General features: G+C 37.8%; 1 protein-coding gene across 3 annotated transcripts in view; it reads right to left on the minus strand.

The window, feature by feature from the left end:
* Positions 1-16,119, minus strand: part of ZFR (zinc finger RNA binding protein) — a 53,458-nt gene that overhangs the window by 5,637 nt on the left and 31,702 nt on the right. The window contains exons 8-17 of one of the 3 annotated variants that reach the window (XM_051643612.1): positions 14,907-15,195; positions 13,838-14,031; positions 12,070-12,189; positions 10,969-11,114; positions 10,420-10,582; positions 8,586-8,791; positions 8,230-8,380; positions 6,674-6,815; positions 1,689-1,786; positions 767-862 (exon numbers count right to left, since the gene is read on the minus strand). In XM_051643612.1, coding sequence (XP_051499572.1) covers positions 767-862; positions 1,689-1,786; positions 6,674-6,815; positions 8,230-8,380; positions 8,586-8,791; positions 10,420-10,582; positions 10,969-11,114; positions 12,070-12,189; positions 13,838-14,031; positions 14,907-15,195 — 1,605 coding nt within the window. Of the gene's footprint in view, positions 1-766; positions 863-1,688; positions 1,787-6,673; positions 6,816-8,229; positions 8,381-8,585; positions 8,792-10,419; positions 10,583-10,968; positions 11,115-12,069; positions 12,190-13,837; positions 14,032-14,894; positions 15,196-16,119 lie in introns of those variants that run through there. The other 2 variants (XM_051643611.1, XM_051643613.1) reach the window with 2 other exon arrangements.

A 16,119-nucleotide genomic window follows, 5' to 3' on the forward strand; every position in this document is an offset into this window, starting at 1 on the left:
AGCACAGTGCAACAGGGTTTGGTCTGTGAAACAAAAGTCAGAGCTAAGTGTACTTCCACATGATACGTGTTTCAGAGATTTTGCTTCAGACTAACTTTGTCGAGTCCACAGACTGAACATCTGTTAGTATTTGAAGCAAAAGTTGCACCCCTGGAGGGCATCTTTTAAGATAGTAAATGCAAAAGGAATGCCCCAAGAACACTCAGCAGCAAGAATGAAGAAGCAACTAAATACAACGTAGGAGATTCAAGTTCTGCTGATTAAACGCTAATGGTGACAGATGCACAGTGTTCATCTCACAGAAGGGACATTATTAATGATCACTGGAATTACTGTGATTTTTTTCTTTCAAGTAGCTTTCTGTTAGCACAGAACTATCTGGGCACAGCTGACATTATTTTAGGTAAGTTTCAGTAAACTCCAAGAAACTCGTGGTTAGAAAAAAAATAATTATTTTATACAGAATAAAGGAAAAAAAAAAGCTGAAATCCAGAATAAGAATGTGACCAACCAAGAACACAAAAGAACAAGAGAATTCCTTTTTCTGAGAAAAAATTTCCAGTTTCAAGTGACAAAGCTTCCTAACACTAAATTTTTACAGGAAACCTGGATTTTTTTTGTTAGGAAAAAACCTCAAAACCACCAAAAGAACCCCCTCCTCACTTCCTGAAAACGTCTACGTTTAAAAACTGTAGTAACGCTTCCCTATGGTTTACTTGCAGTACCATGTGCATTAAAAATACTCATTCAAAAGAACATTACTCACCCAGCTTGGAAAATCAGACCAAGTTGGAACTCGCTGACAAAGGTCACGAAGAATACGTATGATAATCACACAGGACTGCAGACCATTAGCTCTAGCCTTGAGAGCAATACAAAACCAAATTAATTAATCCCAGCACTTCCAGCAAAATAGGAATTGCTGAAAGACTAAAACACCACTGTTCAATGGAAGCTCAGATACAAGATTGAAACAAGTAATTCTACAACTTTATTCCATGAGCTGCCATTTACAGCAGTATTTTATACAGGGTTAGTAATTTAAGGTGGCAGAAGTCAAAGTGCACAGGTTATACAAGAATAACATTTCTTGATCCCCTGTACACTTTGACCTATGTTCACTTGTAACAATAAATACAGTATCTTTCTATATTAGAAATAAAAAGGATAAAGTAAAGATCTAAGAAATAGGTATAGAGACTGAAAGGTCAAGGGAATCTGTTTGGTTTCTTTATTGTGCCTTTGCCAGAATGCAAAGTCACTAAACCAAACAGTTGCTTCTCACCTTTCATTCCCTACACTTAATACACTTAAAGAAATAGGAAAAAAAGTCTTAAATTTAAACACAAAGCTTTAAACACATTTTCCATTATTTAAAGCAAAGTTACTCTGCAGCCTTATGGAATATATAACAAATATACAACATATGATCACCCCAAGCGAGTCAAGCTTTCAACATCGCCTCCTCAATGACCAGAAAAAAAAAATACCGTGTCAAATGAGCCATTAACTGCATAAAGCAGTTCCTCCATACTCAACCTTCTACATTTAAATTTAGGGACCAGAAAAATGTTAAGTATTATTAGCATGAGCAACGTTGAAGTGTTTTCAGACAATTAAACATTTATAGTGCAACGGAACTAATCTCTCATAAGGCTACACGAAGAAAGTAAAATGATGTTCCGAACCTGGAACCACTTAGCGTGGCGTAGAGCAGCCAGAGCGTCAAGGCATTTTTGCCTGTCCAAGACGTCCGGTGGGTCTTTCACCATACCCGAGGTTACATCTAAAATGGATTGAATTGGCAAAATGCAGTGAGGAATGGGTGTTTGACCAGGTGAGCAAGACACTTCCTTAAAATAGCTTCAATGTCACACATGCCATTTGAAGTTTAAACCCTTGAGTAACAAATGTGAATATTCAACAAAAGCCATTCAATTGGGATTAGGGGATCAACCCGGTATAAAGTTCAAGAGCATATAATATTTAGCTCTGAGGTTATTTTCAAATGCATTGCAGATTATGCAATGCGTAGTACTTCTTTATTTAAACTAACACTGGAAAAACACATATCCCCTAAAATTAAATACTGAAGGAAGGATGGTTGGACACAGTGCACCAGCACAGAGAACACAAGACAGAAGGAACACAAAAATCCACTTTAACCAAGTAGAAACATTGAAACTTAGTTTCTTTAAAATTTAATGGTTATGTGTTATTTAGGACCTCTTCCTAAAAGAAAATCTATGTATTAACAAGCTTTAAAAGCACTAGATGTTTAGTAATGATGTTATTTTCATCATATCTTAAACTTGGTATTATTTTGCTTAAAAAACCTGACTAAAGGAATATGAAATGTTCTTCAATATTACAGAGTTCCATTAACTTCTAGTACTCTGTCTTACTGATATAAACAAAATTCCTCAGCCCAATAATATATGTGCTCCAATATAATTTAGGATGCAAGGATCTGAAAAGGCACTGCTTTACTCAAGATTCAGCAGGAAAAAGAAAAGATAGAAAGAGTCTGAAAACCAAAGCAGAATGTCTGAAAGACAAATATAGTAGATATTTTCTTTTTAAATGTTCAGAAAAGGATTTAATTACTAAGCTGACTGCTTTGTTACCAGAAAGGAACAGACCACATGGAGTGGGTTAATCAATGAAACTGGAACCCCTGAACAATGAGTTCCTTAAAAACTGTACAGATATAATGCAATTATCAGCTTTAGTACTTCTCTTTTAATAATTATGAAAACTGTATTGGTAGGACAACTGGTGATTCACCAGAAAAGATGAAACAAGAAGCCCTCACTCAATGACACTCATTTCACAGGAACTGGCTGTATGGAACAATAGTTTACTCCAGCAAGATATAAATTTAGGTAAGTCAGAGAACAAAATCAATAAAATAAATAAATAAATAAATAAGACTCATGAAACATGCCTGCAAGGAGCTTTTAGGGATGCTGCAGAAAGACAGCTCTGAAATCACCTATTTTACACAAATATAAATTAAATAGTAGGATACTTTACTATACAAAGAGTTAAACAGCCATGAATTAACATGGTGGTATGACTTTGCAATATGATACTGAAATTTAATCTGAAGTACTACAGTCAGATTTGAGCATTACTACTTAAGGGATAGTCCCATTGCTCTGCACAGAGCTAAAAGGGATTTCAAAGTAAGACTGAAGCTGAGAAGAACAGAGGTATCTTCTCACACAGATATTCGAACTGATGAACTATCTATTAAAGCAGAAAGATGAAAAACTGCACTAACAAGGTACTTACAGAGCAAATGAACACATTTAAAGCCGTATTTCCTTTAAAACAGAACAAACTTAAAAGAACTCAAACCGAAACCTATGTAAGAAAGGTGCCAGATAAGGTAACAAGTACAGTCTGGATAGAAAAGACATTTAGAGAAAACCCACAGCAGGAAAAAAGTGGCAAAGTAAGGTTGAGAAATTAAAAATAGAAACAGGGATTGCTGGACCTAGTAGCCTAATCAGTCAACTGTTTTCATTATTTTAAAACTAATATGCAAGTAGGTGATGCTGTGCCAACTTTTAGCACAATAATTCATTATATAATTTGAAACTCCAATTACTTCTAGCTCTGAGAAACTTCAATTTGGAATATAATTTTACTAAAGAGAATTACAGCTGAAGTGCACAGAAGTGAATCTTTCTCAGTGCTGGAAACGTCGACCTAAAATGTGCTACTAATAGATATCGTATGAATACCCTTGAAACTTAGAAAGACTCTTGAAAGTCAGAAGTTGCCAAGGCACCTATTGCACTGAGACTACACGAGCTAAAAAAAAAAAAAATGTATCAAGGAAATTCTTGTAATATTTAATCTGTGGATTTTTGCATCTGTTTCACAGGTCAGGATTAACCCCTTAAAGACTACTTAACTAAATTCAGATGCCTAACCTACCACCCTGTTAAGCTAAGACAAAAAACGGAATTAATTTGCAAAACACAAGCACGAATTCTTACCCTATATAACTTATGACTAGCCTAAATATAAGGGGTTAATCTTATTCAGTTAGACATGCTGTGTCCACACTACCTCTTCATTGAAAGTTAAAAGGTATATAAATTTGGTAAGTTTCATTATGTGAAATACATCTTACCCAGCCAACTATTCCAAGACTAGTGTGAACACTGCTTAATTCTAGGAGAGAGACAAAGACGAAAAGAAAAAACAAAACAAAACAAAACCACAGAGTACAGCAGATGCTAGGACTATGCATCCAAACCCCCTCCTTTGTAAAGCATGGCAGGTGTGACACTGAGCTGTAGAAAACCTTGGTCAAAAATCCTTCCGATGTCTTGGCAGCAACCCCTGACAGGAATCAAGTCTCTCAGCTAGAAGGCTTTGGACCGGGGCTGTTAGCTAAGGATAAAAAAGACACACGCGCACACATATGTGTTTACAAGTATGTACACTTTGTTTGCTGAGGGAAGGGTTCCACAGCAGGGGTTAGAACACTTCGAATACATCAGATTTGGTAAACTGTCAAACGCACAATACTGCAAGGAACAGTAGCTATGCGGTTAACAATTTTATTTCACTATTTTTTCTTGTTTTTCAGCCTTTTATCATATAATGGGATTATTACACATCAAACATGATTCTACTCCATGTGCAAGTCTCAGTCTCATCTTTACTCAAACTGGTTCTTCCGGTAAAGCCTTCCTTGTCACCTGAACTAGCTCCCCAAGCAGGCTAAAAAACCCTTTAAACCATTGTAAGACACAGAGCATGAGAAGCTGCAGTAAGAAAAAACAAACACATACTGTTACTCTGCAGCAAATAAGGAGCAGTCTTCATGATAAGGCCTTCTTTGCTGCAATAATTTGCAATTCAGTCTTCTATTTGCTCTAGTTTGAAAAGTTTTCTGCACATCCATTTTAGGATGCTCAGTGTCTTGAAGAGAAATCTAACTTGATTTTGCTTGCCTAGAGGTTCTTTATTCAGCAGTGAATAAACTCACAATGATAATTTTAACTCAAGTGTGGGTCAGACAAAAATACTGATTTGTTTCCTTTAGGTGCAATAAATTAAGGGATAGATGGCAGTAACTTGAAATTCATTTTGCATCATAGAATTTCAGGCCTGAAACCACTTAATTGAAATTGAGTATTGTGGCAGGATCAATATTATACTTTTACACAGTATGTTAAAAAATAAACATGGTGTTTAAGGTTAACTTCATTTAATAGTTAATCTAATTTAATAATAAAATATTTTAAGTTTAATTATTCTTTATAAACTTAAATAATCTGTGAAGTCTGACTTAGCACAGACAAACCAAGAGTGATGTTACCTTTAGACTGTTAAAAAACAAGTAAAATTGGCTGAGTGTGACAGTACATGTACAAAGCCTTTGCAGCTAGGAATAATATGTATAGCTGAAAAATCATGTACAAAGCACTCTTACAGACTCTTCAGAAGTCATCCAAACCAGAGAGTGCATCTCTGGACTTTTCTTTCTGACTATGGAGGATGACTTTTCAACTCAGCTTGCTTACAATGCCCTAATCAAAGCTACAGGACATTTACTAATGCAATACAAAAACCTAAGGTATTTTAGAGGACATGTAATGATGACATGAAATAAAAAAAAACCTCAGTGGCTTATATAAATACGTATATACACAAGCACATGTATACATACACACATACAAATTTTTTCAACCAGTATATGAGAAGTGTTAAGATAGCCTCAGATTTCCTACTTGTATGTTCACTGTCAAACACCAGAACTCTGGTTGCCCTATCTCTTTCAACTAGGAAAATACAGGTTTGAAAGGAAACAAAAGTGAATTTTATCTGACCCGTAAACAAAAAGAACCAATGTACTGCAGACATTAATCATGCTTGTTGGCTTTAAAGCTTTTGGAGCTTTGAAAGTGTTACAGAACAGACCCTAAAGCAACACTGCTGGCACCAGGGAAACTGTGGACTTCAGAAATGAAAATTGATTTACAAGCTCCGCCTTCCACTTCAGCTCAACACAAAGCCATTTCTTATTGTACTAGTCTGGGTTTGCCAGTTGGATAGAAGACTGATTGTAATACCAGGAGCCTAAATATACTCAAAAAGCACTCCAGACCAAAAAGCAACCTCAGAGAGCTGGAAAAAATTGCAGTCTTTTAAAGTTAGAAGCACTGTTACCATCCAAAGTATTATAAAAGTGCAATTAAAGTGGCACTGCTATTTGGAATATGTAAATGATAGTAATGCTGATCCAGTTGAAAACCAAAAACCTGTGATCTAATTTTCTAAAACCATACAATCTTTCTCTTAGGGGAAGACTGCTCTAGTAAGCCAGTTTATAGCCACTTGCTATAAAATACTTAAGTTTTCCACATAATTTTAAAAGTGAGGAAAAAAATATTCAACTTTGTACCTTTTCCAGAAAGCTGAGGTTGGATATAAAGTTAGAAATTTAAAAAATTAAATAAATCAATCATATAAGCATTTATTTTAACCAACTGTTCTCTACCAAGACTTGTTGTTGAAAAATAAGGTTTTGATCAAATGCATGTGCCAGCATGTTGCCTTCCAGGACCTTAATGTCATCTTAAGCAGAATAGATAAAACATAAAAAAAATGGGTGAGAAAGAAGTAACATCTTTAACAGCTTCCCAACCTCCATCCCTCATGTTCTCCTCCCGAATGATTGGAGATGTCAGTGTGATAGTAACTTGCATTTTGGGTTCCACACATGAATTTAAAATTATTGCTGCTTCTGGGACTGCACACTTGATATCATATTTCTCAGGACTTATTACCTAAATATTGAGAAACAGAAATTTTCATTAGCATGTAGTCATGAAAAGTATGGGGAAGAAAATGGATTTCAACAGAAAGATTAACACAGCATAATTACATGAAGCAGGTAGCTCTGTATTCAAAGAAACCAAAGCATACACAATTAAGATATACATATGGATTTGCATACTGTTTCCAAATAACAAAAGAAAATACACAGCAGTCACCAAGACTGCAAAAGAAATAGAACTTCCTATATAGGAAATTAATATACAATTAAGTTTTGTTACAAGACCACTTGACAGTGTTTCGGATAAAGAAAATCCTCAGTGCATTTAAAAAGTCAGCTGGTATGTTTCTCATTAGAACACAGGAGCCTTTAAAAAGCAGGAAGGTGCAGTGGTCATTCTTCAAGCTCACAGTTACAGGATGGGTACTGCTAGGTAGATGCTATACCTGGCTATCACAACATGGTAAGGACCAAGGGCAAAATAAAAACCAGTGAAAAAATGAAAGAGTAATTAACCCAGCGGTTATTTTGAATTGCTTCCTGCAACTACATTTAATAATACCCTTAAAAGGAAGCTGTAGGCACCTCAGTCACCTTCTTCAACAAGAGGGACAAGTGACTTCTCCACAAATTCAGATCAAGAGGTGTAGTTTGAATTTTTTTTTCTGGTCTGTTACTTCAAAGAAGAGCAAACTCAAGATTATTTTCTAATTACTCTGATTCTGCTAAAGCTTCCACCATGCCACTGATTCTGCCAAACATTTCAGCAGGCTGCACTGAAATGCTGTGACAAGCATTCTATAATGGTGGTAGACAGGCTTTGTGCAGCAGAGGGCAGAGACTTTATTCTGTACTTGTTTTCTTATAGGAATACAGCAAATGGTTTATATTAATTCCACTGAATAGTCTAAGACTCCACGTTCTTTTTTTTTTTTTAAAGGGCCAAATTAAAAAAAAAAAAACAAACAAGAACACACAGCACCTATTTCACTAACTGTGAAACTACGAAATGCTAACACATACAAATTGGAAACAAGATGTGAGTACAAAAAGACTGGCATTAATGGAGAATTTTGACCTTCAGGCAGCATGTTTCCTGTTATCAATGCACAAATTCCCTATATTGCTTCTGGTTACTGGGTAACAATCTGTCTTCTCCTCATTTCTATTTCCCAATTAAATTGAATCTAAATTATGATTGATACTACACCACTGGCATAAACACCTAGAGATGTGTATGAATACAACATAGAGAAAGCAAAACATGCAGCACAGTCCCTTAATTCAAACATGCAGAAAATTGGAAGAAATTGAACCTGAGCTATAAATGTGGCACAGTGAGCCCTGCAGACATTTGACTTCAGGCTAGATTCATACAGTATCTTTACAAAAATTAGAATCCAAAAAAACTAAATGCTACTTACTGCAAGTTGTTTGGGAAGACTTTCAGCAATACGGCTGAGTAATGTCTTTGAAGGCTTCTCAGCACATAACAAAACAAGATTGACATTTCGGTCTCCACGGAGCAGCAAACCTTTAGCCAAAACGCCTACCCGTAAAACTCCTTTCAAAGCTCTGTGAATTACAGTTAAAAGTTGCATTTTAGTTAATATTGCAACGTTCAAACTAATCCTGAAGATAGAAAAGTGAAATAAAATCGGAGTATACTCTTGAGACCATGGTGACTTACACCATATCAAAACCCAAAGAGAAGAGAATCCGTAGAAGACTCACTGACAAGTGAAGCGATGAAATTCTTAAAAAGTAACTAAAAACATACCTGTCTTTACTGCCATCTTTTTTGTCATCTCCCTCTTTGTTCTTGCTTTTCTCATGATCAGTCATGTTGTCAGAAACAAGCTTCAAAGCACGTTCAGTAATAGAAACAATTTTTTGGACTGCCTGAAGTTCCTCCTCTGTTGGATATATAGCGGCATGCTTGGTCATCACATAGCGGTCATCAGAGGAGTCAGGGCGACGCAGAGGCTGGACAGAGAAAACAGCATATTTCTGAAATCTGGGTACACCTCCAAGTGTGAAAGTGTGACTGAAATCCAAACACGTGGCTAAACAACAGAATATGCAAACCTCAAAACTGCTGAAATGCAATAAAACATGAACAGAAATGCCCTTAGCAAGTTATACTGGTCACAGTCAATCATATCTGAGAAACTGTTAAATGTATCAAAATAAAACAAATTATGAAATCCCAGGATCAAAAGTATCTTCTCAACATAAATATCTATTGTCTTTCTGTCAAGTGGGAAATACCTGCCTACTGCTACAAAATAGTGACCATGACTGCCTTCACAGAATCACAGAGGAATTCAAATAGCAAGAGACCTCAGAAGGCTCCCTAGTCCAGCCTCTTGGGCAGACCATGGTCAACTATATGATCATATCATATTGCTCAGGGCTTTATCCAATTAGTTCTTGAAAACTGACAAAGGTGGAGGCTGCACAACATCTGTGTGGAAAAAAAAAATATTCCTGTATTCAATCTGAACCTCTTTTGTCTCAGCTTAACCTGGTTGGATCTCACCCTCTCTTGACTGTGTAGAGCCTGGCTCCATTGCCCTCATAACGCACAGATATCAGAAGGCTATTATGTCCCACTGAAGCTGTCTGTCTCTTCTTCAGGCTCAACAAGGCCAGTTCCCTCCATCTGTCCTCACAGGGCAAGAGTTCCAGACCCCTACACTGAACCTGCTATGGGTTACAGTATCTCTCTTGTACTGGAAAACCCAAAACTGAATGCAGTTTTGTAGTCTGTGTCTAAAGAAAGCTGATAACTTCCCTTCATCTATGGATTATAGTCCTGTTAATATAACCCAGGATGCTCTTGGCCTCCACTGCTGCTGCTGACTCATGTTCAGCTTTGCTCTCTGCCATGATACCCAGACCTCTTTCAGCAGGGCTGCTACCCAGCCCGTACCTCCCCAGCTTGTATCAGTGAAAGGGGTTATTCCTTCCCAAGTGCAATATCTGCCCTTGCAGAATTCCATACAGTTCCTGCTGGTCCATTACTCCAGTCTGCCCAGGTTACTCTGAACAGCAGCCCTGTCCTCGAAGATATCAACTCTTCTCCCCACCCTGAACTGATTCAGTTTCATGCCAGTTGCAAACCTTACAAGTGTGTAGCTACTTCATCACCTTTCAGGTGCTAATGAGACAAATTCCAGGGTAAACCCATGTGGTATTGCTCTTGCTACTGAAGTCCAGGAAGAGCATGACTCATCACTAACCATTATCCTTTGGGACTGAAAATCCGACCACCTTTTATCCATATATTTGTTCACAATTAGATAAATAATGTTGCATATTGCAATAAAATAAAAAAAATAAAATTTAATAAAATAAAATGTAGCATACAAATTCAGAGCAACTTGTACTTCAGAAGGTGTCTTTAAGGCATCCTTTGGTAATTTCAATGGAATTGTTTTGAAAGATAGGTCCACCTATAGTTTCATTAGCATACAATTCATTCTTCACTTTTCAAACATTTATTAAGAAACAACGGAGATAACTAAAGTAATATGGAACTATTTACAGATTTTAATTGTGAACCCTGGTGAGTGTGGTTTAATTTATTTTTCTCAAATTAAGAAACTCACAGCTGGTCCTTGGGGCTGAGGAGGCATTCCTGGTCTAACTCCCAGAAGGCCTAAGGGTCCTGGAGGGCCATGAGGATATCCTCCATCTGGTATTCTGCGACGGTCATCCCAGTGATGCTGCTCTTCCTCCATTCTTCTCCAATACATGTCCTCTTCGTATCGTCTGAAAAGCATCAATTAAAGCGTTCTCTTTATATAGCAGTTAATACCCACAATCATTCTAAATAAATTCTTGTATGTCCTCACTGACTCATTTCTAGCAGTCATCATCAAACACCAGTGAGCTTCGGAGGGTAAGTAAAATGAATAGCTATTGTGAAAGTGAGTCTGTATTTATAGCAAAATAATTCTACTAAGTTTGTGTTCTTCAGGGGGATAGAACACTAACAAACAAAAACCCCAGACGGATACTGACAACTTAATTTAAAACAAAACAATACGGAGTTCCAAAAACAAGTGTTCAAAATAAGTAACTAGAGAAGCAGATTAAGTTGTAGATCATCTGGCTGCAGCTTTGTCTCATTCACTGACAAAACCAGAATTTATTACCTCATTTCCATCCTCCAGCGCTCTTCCTCTTCTCGCCTTCTCCAGTATTCTTCTTTCTGCATCTGTTTCCTCATTTTCTCTTCTTGAATTTTTCTTGCACGAATACTGGGCTTTACTTCTACTTGTAAGTCCGGGTTTACTTTTTTCTAGTTTAGAGAAAAAATGAATGGAATGTTGCTTTTCTTTGTCCTCTTAAGGTTTAAAAGTGCTTCTGACATGTTTAACACACACTAGTGGAGTACAATAAAATTAAGGGGAGTAAAATGCAGTTTTGGAACTGCACTGAATGAGTGGTTGGAGAAAAATCTGTGTCTGGTATTTTAAAGGAAAGAAGTAACATATTACAAGTAGCACAAGGTCCTTATTCACTTGCTTGAGAACAAAGCAATTTATGATTAAAATGTTATGTGGAATACTAAGGTATTTTCTATTCATTTTATAGAAGGATGACTACTCTGTAGCCTGAAAAAACATTTAATCGTAATTACAATGTGCTCCCTCATGCTCTGTTCGTGAGGTTCCTCATATGGGGGAATAATCGTGAGTTACTGAATACAATTTTCTGGCAGTTTTGTCTCTTCTTTCATCCATTTCATGATTATTGAGGCCCACTGTGACTCCTGTGACCACAGTACATTTTTCCAATATAATCTTAAAATAATAATAATGATGTGCACCATGTATCAGTACAAGCATGTCCCCACTCATGACTAAAAAATCTGCAACACTTGTTTCTCAAATGTCTCCACAAAGGGTTTATGTGGTTTATTCTGCCAAAAACTTTGAGCACTACTATTTTACACTATTCAAAACTCATTGCAAGCAACAAAAAGAACCTACTGTTGCTTGCATAGGTTGTACTGTATTTTAATGTTGAAAAGGCAGTCTTAGAGCAATGCTTAAAATGTTTTAAAAAACCCAAACCAAAACGCAGCTTCACAGTCTGCATTACTTCTTTGAAGACCTAAGAAATATATTCCCCATCCTTTTTCTATATGCTATTTACTTAGAGAACCTACTTTTGCCTAGTCTTTAAATGTAAGGACATGCCATCAGTAAGCTGACATCTGGTGGATTTTCCATAGAAGCACTTGCACTAACCTTATACTGAAGTCTGTGACGCCTCCCTTTTAAGTGCATCTCCTTGGCATTAGGATCATTAAAACTGCATTCACAAAGTTTACAGTGAAAGCGGATCACCTTTCCTTCATCATTTCTAACCTGGAAAACAAAGTAAGAACACAGTTGGCTTTTTAAAAGAAACAGAAACAAAGCTGATGTGAAAATGTATCTAATTCAGTGAGACTGGATAACATCTACTCATCTCAAAACTTGCTAAAAAGTTTGCACAGTAACTGAAAGAAGGCAAAGTTGAACTTTCAATTCAGACAGACATACCATTGTGCTGAGTAATGAACAAAGTTCTTACATTCCAAAAGGTATACAGCTATAAACCTGAGCCTGAACATACTAAGTTGAACAATTACAAACCTGCAAATTATGAAAAATTTATGTTAGACTTATCCACTATCTCATGCCACCCACAGAACATAAAAAGAAATGTGCACTACAAAAAAAATTAAACACATGCACAAGCCTTTGCAGAGTCAATGCCATGACATTCTTATCTTCAAGGAGAACCCAGGGAACTACAGGTCAGTCAACTTCACCTCAATCCCTAAGAAGGTGACAAAGAACTATTTCTAGGAATGTTAAAGGTAAGAAAATCATCAGGAGTGGTCAGAATGGCTTCACTAAGGGCAAGACAGGCCTGATCAACTTCATAAACTTCTGCAAAAAAAATGACTGGCCTGGTAAATGAGGGGAGAGCAGTTGATATTGACCAACTGGATTTCCATAAGGCCTTTTACAGTCTCACACTGATACCCTCCATACACAAACTGTTGAAGTGTGGGCTGAATAAGCATACAGTGAGGTGGACTGGAAACTGGCTGATTGGCCAGGCCCAAAGGGCAGTGCTCAGAAAAACGAATTCCAGCTGGAATCTAGTAACTGGCAGTGTACCCCAGGGGTCAATACTAAGTCCAGTCCCATTTAACATCTTCCTTAATGATTTGGGTGATAGGGCAGAGTGTACCCTCTCCAGGTTTGCTGATGACACAAACTGAGAGGAGTGGCTAATATGCCTGTGTGTTGCACTGCAGTCCAGAAGGACCTCAGTAGTCTGGAGAAATGGGCTGACAGGAATCACATGGAGTTCAACAAGGGGAAGTGCAAAGTTCTGTACCTGGGCAGGAACCACTTCTTGCACCAGTATGTGCCGGGGGCCACCCAGCTGGAAAGCAGCTTGACAGAAAAGAGCCTGGGATGCTGGTGGACACCAAGTTGGACGTCAGCCAGCAATGTGCCCCAGCAGCAAAGAAAGCAAATGGTGTCCTGGGCTGCATTAGACAGAGACTGCTGTCAGCAGGCCAGGAGCAGTGATCCTTCCCCTCTAACTGTGCTATGTTGAGGCTACACCTGCGGCCCTGTGTCCCATTCTGGGCTCCTCATTACCAGAGGAACATGGACATAGTGGAGAGAGTCCAAGAAAGGGCAATAGAAGATGATGAAGGGACTGAAGCCTGTCCAGTGGCAGGACCAGATGTGACAGGCACAAACCGAAACACAAAAGGTTCCCTCTGAACAACAGGGAATGCTTTTTAATGTGAGGGTGAATGAGCCCCAGCACAGGTTGTCCAAGAAGTTGTGGATTCTCCATCACTGGAGATATTCAAAAGCTGCCTAGACATGGTCCTGGGTGAACCTAATGACCTCCAGAGGTCCCTTCTGAACTCAACTTTTCTGTCATTCTGTTTCATGTTGAACAGATTTTCACTAAATACAGTACTCATTTTCATATCAGTACCTCCTCCACATAGTCATGGCCCACTGGTTGGACATCACTTTGCAAGGCAGCAAGAGTTGTGGGAGTCACTGGTTCGGTTGCTGGGTCTGGTTTTACTTCCTGTGTTTGCACTGTAGCAGCAGCAGTTGTTTTAACACTTTCAGCTGATTTCATTTCTTCCAGTTTACTTCCTGTTGTCTGAAGCTTATTGCCACCTACAAATAAAAAAAGTTAAATCATTAACTTCCATAAAATGAGAATGTGATCACATATGATGTGCAAACTGAAGATTTAATTTGCAAACAGCAGTGTTCTCACCAGAGAATTATCTTTTAAAATTAGTTAAAACTTCAGTATATTTTAAATACAATTAAAAGATTTTGAAAAATAAGTTTAACAACATTCAAGTTATTTAAATACTTGGGTTTTTTGTTTTAGCAAGAAAAGCTTTTGCTTTTAGGTAACTACAATTTTCATGCTATTCAAAAGAGGTAGGACCGAAGGGGAACAACTCTGCAAATATGTTTTAATTATATCTTTTTTGTAATCAGATTATATTTTTTCATAAATGAATCAAAAAAAGTACTTCAAAATCTTACAATCTTTGTTCTAACAAAGGTAGTACAATCTCTGTTGCAACTGCACAGGTCTTCTAAATACCTGTCATGCTCATTTCAAGTCTCCAATGTTTTATTTCTACTGTAATAAAGTTGTTTTAGCTGTCCAGATATCAACTAACAACCCACTGCAAGTTGCCTTAACAGCCCAGGCTGTAAACTGAAATTTGGATCAACTGGACTATGAACTGCGATACTCCAGCAGCTACTACATAAGAAACCAAAGGTGAGAGGCTTCTTATGAAGGTGTGAGAAGCCTCCAAGACAGGGCAGCTGCAGACAACTGGGCAGAAAACATAAATTTTGAGGCAAAACTTTACTATATACATTCTTATTTTCACCTATCCACAATTCTCTTCAAAACAACAGAGTTACTCATGCATAAAGTTAACACATTTGCATTTGCTGCACTAACTCTTAAAAAATTATAGAATAGGTTAGGTTTCAAAATAAAGACTGACTTCTGTACTTGCCAACAAAGTTTATTTTCGGTGTAGATATTTTCTTTACAGCTATATTAGCAGCAGCTGAAGATGTTTTGTTGTTGGATGCAGTGTTAAGCGGTGTGTTTGCCGTGGGAGTAAGAATTTTCACCGCAGAGGATGCAACAGAGGAGTTCACAGTACTGCTGCTAGTTGCTATATTTGAAGCAGTGGCAGTTGGTTTGGAAGCAGATGTGGATGTTGAGGAAGTAGCTTGGGTAACCACATTTGGTTCAGTTGAAGGAATGGGTTTGCCAAGTTTTGTGTGCAATTTTACCACCTGTAATAATAAAAGAGAAATTTATCATATGATCTCCCTGGGACAATTATATAAATTACACAACATAATCTTCAACATAACTAAAAAACTGAATATAACTAAGAAGAGATCTAATGCTTCTTTACAAAAAGTGATCTTGGAAGGAAAAGAGGGAGAAGGAAAAGAGAGAGAAGAAAAAGAGAGGGAGAGGATTTTTTTATCCTTCTGAAGTGCGAAGAGCTACAAAAGCAGAATATTAATACTATATTTGTTAACAACATTAAAATTTCAATAGTTATATGAGAAAAATCTGTAATATTGTTCTGGTTTTGGCTGGTAGAGTTACTTATCTCCATAGTAGTTGGTACGGGGCTATGTTTTGGATTTGTGCTGAAAACAGCATTGACAATTCAGGGATATTTTTGTTACAGCTGAGCAGTGCTTTCACAGAGTCAAGGCCTTTTCGGTTCCTCACACCACCCCATCAGCGAGCAGGCAGGGGGTGCACAAGAAGCTGAGAGGGGACACAGCTGGGACAGCTGACCCCAACTGGCCAAAGGGATATTCCACACTGTATGATCACAGAATCACAGAATTTTTGGAGTTGGAAGGGACCTTAAAGATCATCAAGTTCCAACTCCCCTGCATGGGCAGGGGCACCTCCCACTAGAACAGGCTGCTCAGAGCCCCATCCAACCTGCCCTTGAACACCTCGAGGGATGGAGCCCCCACAACATCTCTGGGCAGCCTGTTTCAGTGTCTCACCACCCTTATACTGAAGAATTTAAACCTGATCTATAACCTAAATCTCTCTTCTGTCAGCCTAAAACCATTACCTGTTGTCCTCTCACTGCAAGCCCCTGTAAAAAGCCCCTCCCCAACTTTCCTGTAGCCCCTTCAGGTACTGGAAGGCCACTATGAGCTCCCACCAGAGCCTTCTCTTCT

This window comes from Apus apus, chromosome Z (assembly GCF_020740795.1).
Source record: "Apus apus isolate bApuApu2 chromosome Z, bApuApu2.pri.cur, whole genome shotgun sequence".
Taxonomy (NCBI): Eukaryota; Metazoa; Chordata; class Aves; order Apodiformes; family Apodidae; genus Apus; species Apus apus.